At 39.2% G+C, this 15,900-nt stretch overlaps 1 protein-coding gene across 1 annotated transcript in view; it reads right to left on the bottom strand.

Moving 5' to 3' along the window:
- The window catches only part of mtmr14 (myotubularin related protein 14), a 53,626-nt gene extending 41,077 nt beyond the window's left edge, over positions 1-12,549 (bottom strand). Inside the window, exons 1-4 of the mRNA XM_041779173.1 lie at positions 11,732-12,549; positions 7,706-7,854; positions 3,473-3,581; positions 3,064-3,139 (exon numbers count right to left, since the gene is read on the bottom strand). Coding sequence (XP_041635107.1) covers positions 3,064-3,139; positions 3,473-3,581; positions 7,706-7,854; positions 11,732-11,866 — 469 coding nt within the window. The 5' untranslated portion in view covers positions 11,867-12,549. The remainder of the gene's footprint in view (positions 1-3,063; positions 3,140-3,472; positions 3,582-7,705; positions 7,855-11,731) is intronic.
- Positions 12,550-15,900: the final 3,351 nt, after the last annotated feature.

Raw genomic sequence — 15,900 nt, 5'->3', positions numbered from 1 at the left:
AGCCAGTAAACTGGATCTATGAGCAACATTACACCCACTAAAAGGTCAGAAACTCAGTTTTTTCCTTTTTGTGGCCAATTCTGTGCTTTACTGAGAGAACTGACTACACATGTGACAAAAACAGATGACCACTTTCAGGCAGCCTGAGGGAAAGGGGCACAACTTCTGATTGAGGATGATCATGAAATTAAAAATTTAAACAGAACATTTGATTTAGTTTGATAAACTGAGACAGAAGCAGGGTTGAAAGCCCTGAGAGAACATAAAAAGACAAGCCTATGCTCACTGCTGTCAGCTTTATTGAATTGAAACATCTTAAATTTCAGATACATACTTTGGTCCTGTTACTGCATGTCAGCAGTAGCTTTAACTCTGAGCCTATTCGATCACTGAGCCCCTATAGCCAAAGATGTTCTGTTCTACTTCCATTTGCTGCAGGACCCAGGTATACCTGTCAGGATCATACCTGTCACTTCCAGAAAAATTCCAACAACAGTTCACTGTAGTACGGAAGAGGATTACAGCCACAGGTGAAGGAAAAAAATAGGGCTGGCCACTTTGAGATTAAAGTTGAAACGTCAAGGATAAAGTCAAAACACAGTTATGAGTCGGGATGTTAGAAAATATCAATACACTAAAACATCACGATTTTTTTCAGCACAATACTGTATCAACATTTTAAAAAGCAGCATCAATATTTTCTTATTTAATAATTTACTTTTTAAATGCAGTAGTTTTGTGATGTAATTTCACCCCATGACCACTAGTTAGCAGCAGGCATTAGAATCTTCCCTCTTCTTTCTTTAGACAATGAGATCACGCAAGCCTTCTGGTGAGAACAAGCCAGTCGCTTGTGCCTACCCAGCAGAGCAGCATCTGCTGTATTAATAGCAGATATGTGGACTTTTTTGGCTTCCAAAGCATTAAAGACAGTACAAACTCAGACAGGAGTCAAGTCAGTTGCAAGATATGCCACGCCAAAGTGAAATACTCAGACAACACAACAAATATGAGAGCTAGACATCATAGTGATGGCATTACAGCTAACGGCTAACGTGAAAAAAACTTGTTGAAGCTAACACTGGTCCCTCAGGCAACCATAAATAATACTAAAAGATAAAACATAATACTTTGTTTAATTTGTAAGGACCTGTGCCATCTTAGTGTTGTTAAGAATGGCTACAGTAATATGATAAAAACACTGTTTACACACATGCCCTCCCCAAAACACAGTCCATCAGTCCTTAAAGCTGGACATGGCAATGTTAAAGGTCATCATAATGCAGATTTAACGAGTGAAACATTTAAATATCTAAAAGTTATATTACATGGTTTCGCTCTTTAAACCAGCACCGACCACACAATTTTTTTTCTCATTCACGTTGGCACCATGACAGACAATGTGGGCAAATGCAATTCATTTGTAATTAAGTTACAGGTAACAAAGAGTAATACAAAAGAAATACAACTAGCAGTGTGACTAGTTACTTATTGAATTGAGCACCTAAGTAATAAAACTCATTGTGTTTTTTAGAAATGAACTAATAATGGATTACTTGTTTTAAGTAAGTAGCCCAACACTTTTGAACACACTGATGATTATGTTACACTAAAAAGAGTGTTTATCGGGCGCACAGGTGGCCAAGTGGTCATTTGAAAATAAGTTAACCAAAGGGAAAATCTGTCCAATCTTATTTAACTACATAAATCCTAAGGCAAGCACACCTAACCGGAAAACCTCTCATACACAGCATTTGGGAAAGGGCAGAGTCTTTGAAAAAAACCTCAGAGGGTGATTGGATGAATATTCTGTCTGTCACATCTTTACAGGCCAATCAGAGCAACAAAACATGTAATGTAGCCGCCATCAAGGAGTTAACTCCATGGAGAACAGCATGACGCCAACCATGGCGACTGTAGAAATGCCAGTACACGACTTTCGTCATTTTGGAAAAAGGAAACAACTCAGTGGTGTTCTTTGTTCTTCTTTCACCAAAGAAATGTCAAGTTCTCATAAAAACTTCTGTTTTAGCAGCATCCACGCTAATGTCTTCTGCCATAACTGGACCGGCCTCTTCTCGTTGTTTGCATACGTCACGACTCTGCCGTGCCCCAAAGTACTACCCCTCGACGCTGATTGGTCCTGTCACTTTTTGACCAGGCCCAAACAGCTCAGATGGGAGCTTTGCAAGGTAGATTTGCCAGTAAGAGGCATGGAAACGGGCAAATCCATCGACTTTGCAAGATTAAAGCACACCCCTATTCAGCAGAAAACAAGACTTTTCTAGACATTTGACTTTGAGCGTTAAAAAAAATCTCACTGGCGATGTTTTATAGATCAACAGGAAGTCTGATATCATTTTAAAGCATCAGGCTGCAACTAAAAACCAGCTCTGTTTTGGTACACAGCCTCCAAACAGGAACACCCATTGTTGCTGTGGTTCCTGTCATAGCGATGTGTAGCAATGTGTAACTCCATGGTAACCACAGGTTCACCTCAGGCTGAAGTTGGATATTTGATCTATTCATAAGTATAAATCATGATTATGTCTAGGTGTCATTTTACAGACAGCTCAAAGTATGGGAGCATTCCCAGACCTCTGCAAGCATATGTGTATATAAATACTGAGTTAATCATAAAACCATTGACCTGTGTTACTAGAATAAAAGTATCCTCTGAAACGTCTATGTCAGTATTGTTGTTTTCTTCTGTTTCTGTTCCATCATTTAAAAAAAAAATGCCATTGTGTTTATTTCATCATGTCAGAAACTTTCTTAAGTTTGACAAAAAATTAGATTAAGTGTGTTTAGTTTTGTTTATTGTCCCTTTACTGCTGCTGTTTGCTGTTTCTCATGTTTCTGAAGCAAACATGGAAGGATGTTATCATAGAAAAGGCTGACAGCTGTCTGACAACTGCTGCAAATATTCACAGGTCAGAGAGCACACATGGAACTGAAATCTTCTGTGGAAAATTAGATGGCCACAACTTCCCTTTAGCGACTAAATTTAACTCTCGTGTGTGTCTACGTCTGTGTGAGTGCTTGTAGTTGTGTGCCTTTTACCTGAGAAGATGTAGTTATAGCCAGTGCGTCCATACAGCTCTCCCCACCCTGCCAGAGTGGACGACCGGCAAATATGCTGCAAAGGAAAACAAAAAGTTCAAGCAAATGTTTGCTTTGTCTCACTAACCAAACATGCTGTTGCATTAATCAATATTTTATCAGGTTTAGAAACACAGGAAGTGGCCACAACAGAAAATCTTTCAGTTTCATTCTGAGAAGCACCGGTATGGTTTCAAAACTAGTCTTGATGTAGACCCAACTTCACCGCTGAACCACAGCTATAAGTGCAAGTTACAGAGATGAAAAATATGACCATTAAACTAATGTGAAACTAATGAGCTTGAATAGAAAACATTTAATTTAAGTAGTTTGAGAAGTTACTGCAGGTCCACCAGGTGTGCAGGATTACCTTGCCATTGTAGAGGATGACGGGACAGACAAACCTCCCTCTACAGCGGGCCAGCTTACTCCTGTTCACAAGGTCCTGCAGCTTACTGATCTGCACGGTGCTCTCAAACCTGCAAACACAGCCCATCCATGAGTCAGCAGAATTACAATGTTTGATTTAATTTAGCAACAAATAAAGAAAAATAAACACTGTAGGATCATCTGAAACAAGAGTGACAGCCTCTATATACAGCTCTTTAAAGATTCAACTTACAGAGAAGCAGATCAGTCAGCCAACAACAACCTGAGATGTTTTACACATTCATCACTGCATCTGCTGCTAACCGGAACTGCATCTATGTCAAGTTTGTTCTTAGCCAAGCTTCATGGCCACCAGACTGACTAGAGTCTGTTTGTGTTCTCTCACCTCTGGATTATTTTATTATAAAAGCCCACTATGAGAAATGCTCACAAATTTATTGCAACACTGAGCTTTTACAAATACTTTGCTATCAACCACACATTTGCATCATGGCTGCCATGCATCCCAAGTGCCATTTTGACCCGAGGTCAGAAATTCTTTAAAATTTGTGTCATGATTTCTCAGGGTAGCAGTGGGTCCTGATCCACGACCAGTTGGGAACCATTTCTCTAAATGAAACACAACACAGCACCGGATGTATGTGACTCTTAAAGGTGGCATAGAAGTGAAGGAGGTGTGAAACCAACACAGTAGCAGAGACAATAATGGCTGCTGGCTTATAAAGACAAATTGGTAAACCAAATCTAAATGAAGTTTTACTGTCAGTAAACAGAAACAAATATGCCTGTCCAACTAGCGAGGACAGATTGATTTGATTGTATGAGTCGATGTTTCAACCTGTAAAAATAATAATAGAAATACTGGTGTTGCCGTTCAAAGAGTGTCTGTGCAAAATGGTAACTTTCAACTTAATGTGACCAAGGCTGGTTCACTTCTTCACTGAATACATATCTGATTATTTTGCCTTAATAACACAAAACTGAACAAGTTTTATTTAAAGGACTCTTTGTCTTTTCATCAACTGCTGCAACAACCACTGCAAATAAAGAAGGTTGAAAGTCACCAATAAACATGGTCACAACCATAATTAAACCAAAAAAAAAGCAGAGCATTGCATCCTGTGCACAGAGAAAAATTGAGAAACAAAGTGCAGACAGTGTGTTGTGACCACTGTTATCAGTCTGAGCTGAGCTGAGGTTACCAGAATATGAGTTTGGATCTCAGAATTAACACTTTAACAACCCAACATGTCTCCAAGTTTGTACATCCATCACATCAGGCAGTAATATACAGGCTAAGCTCTGTTGTGTTCCTCTAGCGGTGTCATCCAAAGACAAAGACACATATCCCATATGCAAATATGATCATAAGAATCCTCGTGACTGCAGCATGATACATACTAGGGCTGTGCAATCAATCAAAATCGAGATCAAATCCCTAAATGTCCCATTGCAATTTTCAAATCACAGAAGGTACAATATTTCTTTAACCTGAAGTATGTGACAAAATACCAGTTTAATACAAATTTTTGAGGCAGAGATGCTCTGCTCTACACATCATTTTTGTAAATGTTTGTCTTATTAAAAAATTGCAAGACATAAAATCATGCTTCTCTTCAATATAACAATTCATATCAAATTTGCAATGGTAAAAAAATAACTGAAATTTTTCAAAAATTTTCAGCCTTTGTTAAATCTTGCTAATATTAAGTTTCTTATGATATGGAATGCTTTATTGCTTGTTTGTTGAGAAACACATAAGATGAGGAAGGTAAATCAAGGTAAATCTATAAGCATACCACTGGCTTCAGGGAATAGGTACTGGGCTGAAGCCTGACTGTCCCCCTCACCAGTCCCTTGATGGCCTACAGTCAAACATCTCAAAGCCCAACCAGGCCTGAGCACAGATATGTCATCACATCGTAATGTCACACTAGCAGCTTACTTGACGTGCTGTCTCAGTCAGCACAATGGAGAAATACACTGATGGCATGGCAGAAACTTCACTCAGTTTGTGTTTTTTTTTTTTTTTTTTAATCATTTTTATGAGGTACACTCTCAAACACTTAGCCACTGTGTAAAATAATTGTTGAGGAGAACCGTCATACCGATCATGTGCACATTGTACAATCCTGCCTGCCCTACATGAGCAATGGCACCATGTCAGAGCACAACTCTTCCATCCATGCCAGGGCACAGAAGGGTACCATGCCGAGCACAAACACTGGTCAAAAAAACTAGACTATTAGGTTGCTTCCACCAAGCTATCGGCTCAGTTCAGTGCGGAGCGGCACGCATGTTTTAGCACTTCCATAGAGCAAAAGTTGGGAAGAGTGCCAAAAAACCGACCCGTACCGTCCCACGTTTCAGCACCCAATCTTTCCATGCCAAAAAGGTGGAGCTACACACACAACAATATGGGGCTGCACTGACATCACCTCGACACATCTGCAAAACACAGAGGTCTGCTCTGTGAGGAGCAGGCAAAATTGGAATAAAAATGGACTAATATCTGCTTAAATCAGAGATATTTGGACTTGATGGAGATCCAAACTGTTTCCTAGTTTGTGGATATTGATATCTGGCCACAAATCAATTTTCCTGACGTTTATCAGGACCTAATTTTAAGTACACAAAGCAGAGCCTGAAGGCTCACATCAGCCTGGTCTATGGAGATGGATTTGAAATTAAATTAATGCTGAAGTTTTGTGAATACCAAGCCTTAGAGCAGTTGATTCTCTCTACTGTAACTAGTTATTAATCTACTTCTTATGTTAGGTAACTTCCGAAAACATCACTCTGTGGTTGTTGAAAGTGCTCATAAAACTTCAGGCTGCAACCTATTTTAAAACGAGATCAGCACACCGAGGATTTCTGACTTAATCTAGTTTGATTTTAACACCAGCTGATCTTTAACTTTATTTTTATTGCGGCAAATTCTCATAGCACAGCTCTGAACTTTTTTATTTTGTCATATAAACTGTTATAGACCAGATATATTCACATATTAACGTACAGTTACGACTCAAACCGTCTCTGTACACGTATTCCATCAGCTGAGGATCTGTACTGACAGCGGTTAACATAATCAAAATGTACTTATTTTTTTTTAAAAGGCACTTTTAGCTGAAATAAAGCTGTTTAATGGTTATTCCCTACTGATTTCTGTCCCTCATCCTTTCTACAACTCTGCGGCTGGACCAGCAGACTTGCGCTGACTGTGACTTCACATTCATAGCCTTTACAGCCTGCCCACCAAGTGAGGGCACGGGTGTCTGTGGAAATGCAAACTATTTTGGGGTTTAGCGTACCAAACCATACCAAACCGTACTGAATCAAACCAGACCCTCTGATGGAAACACATATGGGGGTCAAACGTGCAAGGGAAAGTTCACCGCTAACTGAAGCATCTGAAAGGTTATAAACAAAGATATTTTCTTTTTTTTCTCACTAAGGTGTTTAATTAGGCATAAAATCAAACCTTGAGACAGATTAGAATTCCAGTGCTATGACAGAATCATTGATCATCTTTCATTCCACCAGAATTACTCCATCATTGATAAATAAATTAATACTTGCACAGAAAACTACACAAACTGTGAAAGAGGATTTAAACTTCATCCCCAGTCCTGGCTGAAGCCCGTGCATTTTTTGTTGCTTTTGCTCGATCAATGACATAACAAATAAAACTGCCTTGAAACCTTTTGGTAAATGTGCTCATTGTTCACATTTTTTCGACTTATCTTTGTTGCTGCTATAAATAAATTAAATGCTTTTCTTCTGTTTATTACATTGCACAAAGGAAAAAAGCATGACTGTATAGGAACATTGTACTTTGAGAAAACTCCTCTGCACAAATGTTTTTTTGTTCATATGATACAAAGATTTTATATGGTGGAATGGAATCTTCTACAGCAGAAAATAATCCAACTACATTAATCAGCAGTGATATATAAGGATTTATTGAATCACTGAAATTGTTCTATTTCCTGCTACAATGTGACATCATGTGACACAAGAGTCACTCCAGCCCTCTGCTGCTTTGTTGTGATCAGAGGGGAGGAGATGGAGGTTGATCTTTGCTCCCTGCACCACAGTAAGTTGGTGTGCAAGATTACAGGAGTGATGCGAACAAACAGGATGGCAATTGGTAACTGAGTGGACTGGACTTTGTATCAATAAACTATGGACCCACTGTGTAGCGCTGTAGTACCTTTCTTTATCGACGTCTGTGCATTCATACTCCAGAAAAACTATCTGCCGGGGATAATGGCCACACACTTCTCCGTTGGCGTTGTGGATGATACTGTACTTGTAGTCTCTTGCAAACAACTCCAGACAACGCTTCTCTATCCCCTCCACCTGAGGAGAAACAGAAACAAACACAGATTAAGCCAGGGGTTCAAAAGATACAAATGGTTAATGTAGAAGAGATTTCCTTTTTAATGCAGAGTACATAGAGTCTGCCACCAGGAGACTTTCAATTAAAACAAGGTCATTCAGTAAATCATGGGGGTTCGGCTTTTAAGTTTATGCTTTAGTAGGGAGGTTGAGCAACAGAACATGCAGTCAGTGGCAGAGAATAATCACAAGTAAGAAGCACAAATACACAGATATAGCAACAGAATAGCAGCCTCCAGTAGCAGTTCACACTTCCTAATGCAGCAGTTTTTGATGTGACAACAGTGTTGCCACGGCAATGATAAACACAACGTGCCTAAGACAAATCCCACTGCATCTTTAAAAGTTAAGGATTTATGTTAATTTTTTTTAATTGCATTATTTAAGATGATAAAACTACTCAGCTAAGAAACAAGTTTAAGTTTATAATTTCTCATTTAAATGACAATTTCAGCTTAAAAATTCTACAAATTGTACATTTAAAACAAAGCATTTGTGTAACTTAAATAACTAGAGTACTTTCTAACCACATAGAGCAGATTTGTTGTTACCATAAGGCTGGACAGTATTAGAAAAAACAGCAATGCAATATGCTTTCTTTATGTGATAGTACACAGTATTTTGTGATACAAAAATAAATAAATCACTCCTAATAAATTGAGTAAGTTTATATAGACTTGAACTTGAGCAATTAACATTTAAATCGTGCAACCATTCAATTTTGTAGCGAACTCCGTTTCTAGCCTCAGTCTGCATAATATAAGAAAAATGTGATGTGCAAAAATATGGTTCAATAACGTGATAAGGATATAAAGTGCTATAAAAACCATCTGCATACATTTTAGCCATTCTTATTTACAACATGTTTCACCAAAATCCAAAATGAATCCAAAAAGCAACCGTTTCCACATCTAAACTGGCACCAGTTAATCTGAGAGTAGCCATTCTCTGGCATGAGCTTCATCTCCCTGCATCAAAATAATGCTAAAGCATGATCATTACATTCAGGCCTCCATCCAACAGATAAAATGTACTTACGCCTTAGTGGAAAAGCCTTGCTCGTTTCAATAAAATCATTTCTTTAAGATTTATTGAGAAGCACTGCCCTACATTTGTGAAGTAATATTTCAAATAGATCAATCACAAATATGTAATGTTTCATTTGCAAACTATAAACAACTCAAAACAGGTGGTAGCCAAGACCAATTTGAAATTCAATCTTTTAGCTTTGATTTACCAAAACAGAAACTTTTCCCTCATCAGCCAATAATCTAAAACAAAACATCTTAAATCTTTAAAAGTCGTCTTAAAAAACTTCATTACCACATTCTCCATAATATTGGTGTTGGTATTGGAATTGGTATTTAAAGTGTGTTTAAAGGACTGAGATTTGTTCATTTGTTCATCCTTAAATTTTAAGTTGTGGGTTTTATGTACTGAAGTTTTAGGTCTGAACTTCATTTAACTATCCATATATGAATATCTGCTAACACTGATTTGTAAATATTGGCATATCTGCAAAAATGTCTGTCTGTGTATTGCCTGTTTGTTTTTGTTTTGTTTTGTTTTTCTTTGTGATGAATGTATTGATTGTGAGCAGCACTGCACTTATGCCCATGAGAAATTTACCCCCGGGGATGATAAAGTTTATTTTATCTTATCTTATATTAGCTTATAAATTAATTATCTATATAAGCAGATATGAAACTGTCTGTCGATATTTACAGCTGGTATATTGGCCATATGTTCAACTAAGTTTGTACAGTTTTAAGAAAGACCAATGGACCTACATCACCTTGAGTTGTTTTCTTTGTCTATCCTCATTTTTGAAACTTTAAAGTTTGTTTTAAAGACTGACATTTGAACTACAACGGTATATCAATATTGTAATTGGCTAAAATGAATTTGTAAATATCAGCATATCGGTAAAAGTCCTATATTGTGCATCCCTAATGGCGATAATTTGTGACAAACTTAAAATATTTCCATTCCTTGCCATTAAGTTAGAGATCCACAATCTATTATAGCGGTCCTCAACTGTGGATAAGGATCTAAAATGGGGGTAATGGAGCCGTCTTTAAAAGGATCTGGAATGTAAAAAATGTGTCAAAAAGACTACAGTGTATCGTACATACAGCCATGTGTTTTATTTTACTCAGTTTAACCCTGTAAAGGAATAAAATGTGGCTGTTTTTACATAATTACAACTGAATGTTTCCTTTTCTCTGAATAACTAAGCTGGTTTTTACATGATAAAATGCTGCTTCATTGAGATCTCAGGAAAATTAACAAAATTCACGTTATTACGGGAAAATTGATTAAAATAAAATATATCTGCGTGTCCTCTCATGGCTTCCGTTGATGCTCTTCTTAATATTACTGTTAACTCCGCCAAGGAGGTTGTGATTGGGGGGGTTAGTTAGTTAGTTAGTTAGTTTGTTAGCAACATAACTCAAAAAGACATGGACGGATTTTTATGACATTTTCAGGAAATGTCAGAAATGGCATAAGGAAGAAGTGATTCGATTTTGGGACGGATCCGGATCACCATCTGAATCCAGGAATTTTTTAAAGGATTCTTTACTATTGGGAGATGGGCTAATGGCGAAGGTCTGCGCTGCTACCACTTTACACCAGGAGATGGCGGACATGAGTAACTTCAATCCCAGCAGCATTTTTGGTGTGTTTCTATTCAAAGTTTTGGAGTTCATAGAGTTTCAAAGACGCACGCCCAGTCGAGGAGACGAGTCGGAGCATAACAGAAAGACAGACAGCGAATTGTAGTGAAGTACTAACAATGCTGGGAGGAATAGAGGAATATTCTCCCTCTGCCATGACTTTCAGTCGTCCGGTGAGACCATGGGTGCTTCCGCCATGACAGTCCACACATAGCGAAGCCAATGCTTTGCCTTTCTATGTTTCCAACCCACCGGGGAGGGAGTAATCAGTGAATTAGATTTTGGGAGTTATCCGGATCACTGTCTGGATCCAGGAATGTTTTTCAAGGATTCTTCACTATTGGGAGATAGGGCTAATGGTGGAGATCTGCACTCTCTGAGTGCTTTTCTAATTATATCCTGTCTCTTTTTTCAGTCTCATGATCTGTTCCAACCAGGGTCTGCTCTGTATTGTTTTTGTTTTTTCAATTCAACACTCATGAGTGGTTGAAAATTTTCTGAAATTTGTGCTATTATTTCTCGTTAAGAAAGTGAAGGTGGGTGCTGAGGCAGGAGCAGTTAAGCGCCACTGAGCTACATGACACCATGCAGGGAGTAAGAGGGTCTATGAGTGGCATTTATGATCAAAACATGTTTAAGACTGTGAGCACAGCGGGCAGGCTCTTGCCTTATAAAATGTTATTTTTAATGCATTCAACCATCTTGTTTGAAGTTGCATATTTTCAGTCAAAAGTTCTTTCTTAATTTTATTATAGAACCTGCATTAGTGCACTACTATAACAATTAATATAGATAAAGATTTTTAAAAAGATTGATTTAACCGATAAAAAGGTTGTTTTAAGGGTGTTTTAAATGCATCTTATCTGTTTCAACTATCAGTGAATGCTATCGAAAAGGCTGCACCTGCAACACAGCCATGCACCAAAACAAGCCCTGTCTGTGCATACCAGGAGTTTCAATTTAAGATAACTCACACAGATATATGCCGAATTGTAGAGTGAGTAATTTAGTCCCTTAAAATGTCAGGCATCTCTAACTAAAGTATGTATTTTCTTGGTTGTGTACAAGTTCTGGATCATTTCTTTGATTTTGAAAGGAGGTTTGGTTTAGAGACCAGCCATCAAGTGGTTAAAACATCCAAAGATCAGCCTGTAACTTACCCGTGAAGTGACTTCCTTCGCTCTGTACTGCATCTTTGAAAACAAATCTATCAAATCCATTACTTCCTCGCTCTTCCTGACCGATGGCCCGCTGGCCGTGTAGCCGCCGGCTACGGAGGGAGACCCGGCCATCATGACGCCTCGACCCGCGGTGGTGGCCTCTAGCCGAACTCGACCTCCTTCAAACACCGCAGAGCCTTGTCCTTGGGAACGGGAAGACCGACCAGGCCATCCCCTCCCAGCCAGCTTCTTCCTGACTGCCCGCTTGAGGGGGCCGGAGCCGGGGAGTCTTCTTGAATTCAGGGCACCGGCGAGCTGCTCCACTCTCCAAACACAAGCCGTCAGGAAGACGGCACAGCCGGCCACTCACACCGCGGCGGCTGCTGCTACTGGAGTTAGCACGACCAGCTAACAGGCTACTTCTACTTCCCAAAAGTAGTTTCGTAAATTCCACTTACTAACACTCCTCGTATACTCGGTTGAGACAGTTTCAGAACTGTTTTAGTCCTCCGCATCACCACTGTTTGGTTTGCTTTAGTGACATCTGAGTTGATACTGGGCTCCCTGCACCAGCTAGCTAACCCAACTCCAGCCAGCTGGAGACAGGAAATCCCGAGGATCCTTCCCGGCCTGCTCACGTTTATCCAATGTCACGTCTTCATGTCTCTCTAGTAACCATGTCCATGACGATAAATGGATTAAAGTTATTTAACAGTCAACCGGTTGGCTGCAGGATCTCAGTACTGCATATGTAGTCGTGGATAAAAGCCCCAGCAGTCCCAGCCGTGGAGAGTGGTGTTGCAATCTGTGTACTCCAGTCTGAAGGTACAACAGGCGGTAAACAGGAAGCTGACAGCACCACGTGACCGACATCTCCCCCTTTAAATGACGTTTGTTGTTGATCAGCGCGAGGTCTCATGTTATGATCTGTCTGCAGACTAGTGTTAATTTCTTCACATAAAATTATGGCTAAAAATTTTAGTCGGCAACCCTTTTACCCATGAGGGTATTTAGACCAGCTAGAAGTAGATATTTATTATAAAAGCTCTAAAACGAGACTAAAATGTCAGTGATGGACTCTTGGACATTCAAAATAACATTTCTCATCTGTGCATGTAAGGTATGACAGTACCTTTTAAATCAATTTATGTATCACTTTTACTTAATTGTATTTTTGGGTAAGTACTGTACTTCATTAAATATGAAAAATTACCAAGGACTGTTAAAAAAAACACTAAACGCCAAAACAGCTGTTGCATTTCACTTAAAGGGGATATATTGTGCAAAAATCACTTTTTCAGGCTTTTCCAACATAAATATGTGACCCTGGCCTGTACAGTCCAGTACCAGAAAAATCCATTTCCTTTCCCCCTCTCTCTCTCCACCTTTCAGAAAATGTGTGCTGAAACAAGCCATTCTCAGATTTTACATCTAGTGACCTCACAAGGGGCCTAAGCACCCGCCCCCAGGTTTGGTTGTCCCTCCCCCACTTGGAGGAAAGTTCCGCCCTCTTCTGCTGATCCTCTGAGTTACCAGCTGAGATGCTGGATAGCTCAGTGGGCTACGCTGCTGACTACAGTCTGGGAGGTGGTTGGTTTGAATCCAAGTCTAAACTTTGGAAAAAAAAATGTCTTTAATATCATGAGTGCTGCATCCATTTCCTGAGAGGAGTGTGGTCAGGGGCGGAGTCAAACTGGGGGCCCATGAAGGTCAGTAAAACCATGGTCCATTGTGAAGTTAAGCTGTGAAAATCATATTCATATTTGACCTGAATAAAAGCCACTGTTATCAAAGAAACAAACTCTTTATTTATTCATGTGTGAAGTGAATAGCCTTCTTTAAAAGAAAAAAAAAAACTTTTTTGAAAAACATAATTGAAATGGGTTAAAAATTGCTAAAATTGGTTAATAATGGCAAAAATTGTGGAAAAAGTGGTGAAATTAGATTTCTTAAGAATACATTTGGATTTAAGTGGAAAAAAATGGGCACAAAAAGTGGTCAGAGGGGATTAACAAGTGTCTGAAATGGCTTTTAAGTGCAAAAAATTGGTGGAAGTTAGGTGGAATGGGGTGAAAATTTCATATAAACTGTCAAAAATGGGTTAACTGTGGTTAAAATGGGCAAAAGGGTTGTAAAAAGTGAATGATAGAGGCAATAATGGGTCAACAGAGGCAACAATAGGCAGAAATAGGCAAAAACAGGCAGAACAAAAGTGATGGAAAGGGTTTAAAATGGACAAAAATGGGTTTAAAGTGGCAAAAATTTTCTAAAATTGGTGTTAAAAAGTGATGGAAAAGGATTGGTGTTTGGTAAATTTGTGTAAAGTGGCAACAGTGTGATTTTAAAAATATTCTTGCATCTATGCATGATGATAACAAAGGCATTCATTCATTCAAAACCAGTATTTAGTTTTGGATACCCCATCACTTTTAAGCCACATTGAATTCTTCACAGGGGGTTTCAATATTTCACTAATTTGCGTGTGGAATCTAGAATTTTGCGCTTGGATTGGACCACGGTTTGCGGGTGATTTACTAAGAGTGAATGCGCAAATGACAAGAGGTGCAAACGCGTTGGAGACACGCCTATTTAAATGAGGGTTTTGAGTGTTTCATGGCTGGAGGCATGGGAGCCCAACACGCAAAATGAAATTCGACCTTACAGAATCAGGGGAGTTGATGGATGAGACATTAAACACTTAAATGAGCCACAGCAAAGAAGCCCTGGGGAGAAAAAAGAGTTTTCCCTGTAGAATTATGCGGATCTGGGATAGTCTTATTATTTTTTACCTGGTAGACCACTGATTAGCGGTCGATCACATGGTTTTTGTTTTTGGGGGGTTTTGCTGTGTGGATTTATTGTGTTTTTTTCTGAGGAGACTGGTGGATTATAGACTTTTGCCTTTGCGTTTACGTGAGTCAGACATTACTGAAAGACTGAAAAGACACTTAACAGTGCTCAGATAAGGACGAGGTTGCTGTTTCCGTTAGATTTGGACTTTTAGTTCATTATAAAATTCTAAAGACTGAGATATAATCTTTAATTTTGTTGTGATCTACTTTTCATTTGAGTTTACGCACGGCGTGCGCTCATGTTCTGGGGAGGTGTAAATTAAATGGGAAGCGTTTTAAAGTCTTTACGTTCTCTTGAGAGATTTATTGATTAGGCTATATTTGTTCAGAATTGTTGTCTACTGCATTTTGATATATTCTTTTTTTCTATTTTCCTTAAAAATCTCACCTTGTGTGTGTTTCACGCCTGCCTGAGGAAAGTTAAATGCAACTTCACACAGAACATCAGAAAAACGGGATTGGGAGATCCCAGCGGTAACAGCTGCCGTACCCTGGAATGACCCAGGTGCAAAAACATGTAAACTTGCAAGGAGTTTGTCGTTTTGCGTATTGCGTGACTCCTTCTCGTGGCTGGCTCCAAATCTGCTCTGAGTTCCTCCTTCAGCTCCAAAATGGCAAGGCTGGATAGGCGATATGTTTTAATGACTGCTTCCTCATTCATTAAAAAAATGTTCACACAGGGTGAAAAATGCGTTCTCTGCGTCTTCTTTCATCGTTTCATGTCTCCTTCATGCCACAATACCCGCAGCCATGCGGAAACAACATGCATGTACGCATACAACAGTTGCAAACAGTTTGCACCTCCCTTCAAGACGTGTCAAATATGGGCGCAATTTCTCTGAGCAAAATTGCTTTCAGGTTTGATGAATCGCTTTGCGTGTGCTAAAATAATACATTTACATTTTCTCCACCCAGCACACGCACAATTGCGTGTAAACGCCCCATATTGCATATTCATTGCGGCGAACGTACTAACTGGATGCAGCCGCGCTATTTTGCACCTTTGAAAGATGCAACCTTTAGCGCACACTGTTAGTAAATCAGTGTGTACATGTTTTTGAGTGCAGTGAGTTTGCACACGTTTTTATACACGCAAACCTTTAGTAGATCTGGCCCTAAATACTGAATGAACAAATACCGTCATGGTAAATTAACTTGAGCTTGTTTATCACTTTTCTTGTCATCTGTCATCATTTTTTATACCTATTCCGACCCATCCTCTCAAATTCACGCACTGATGGTGATGACTGCTGCAGAGAGGCCGTCAGTTTTAACTGATCCATTCATACGCATCCATGCTCGTTCACATGCCACTTG

The sequence above is a fragment of the Cheilinus undulatus genome, linkage group 3, assembly GCF_018320785.1.
Source record: "Cheilinus undulatus linkage group 3, ASM1832078v1, whole genome shotgun sequence".
NCBI classification, from domain to species: domain Eukaryota; kingdom Metazoa; phylum Chordata; class Actinopteri; order Labriformes; family Labridae; genus Cheilinus; species Cheilinus undulatus.
The sequence above is the reverse complement of the archived record's forward strand: the minus strand, read 5'-3'. Positions and strand labels throughout refer to the sequence as shown.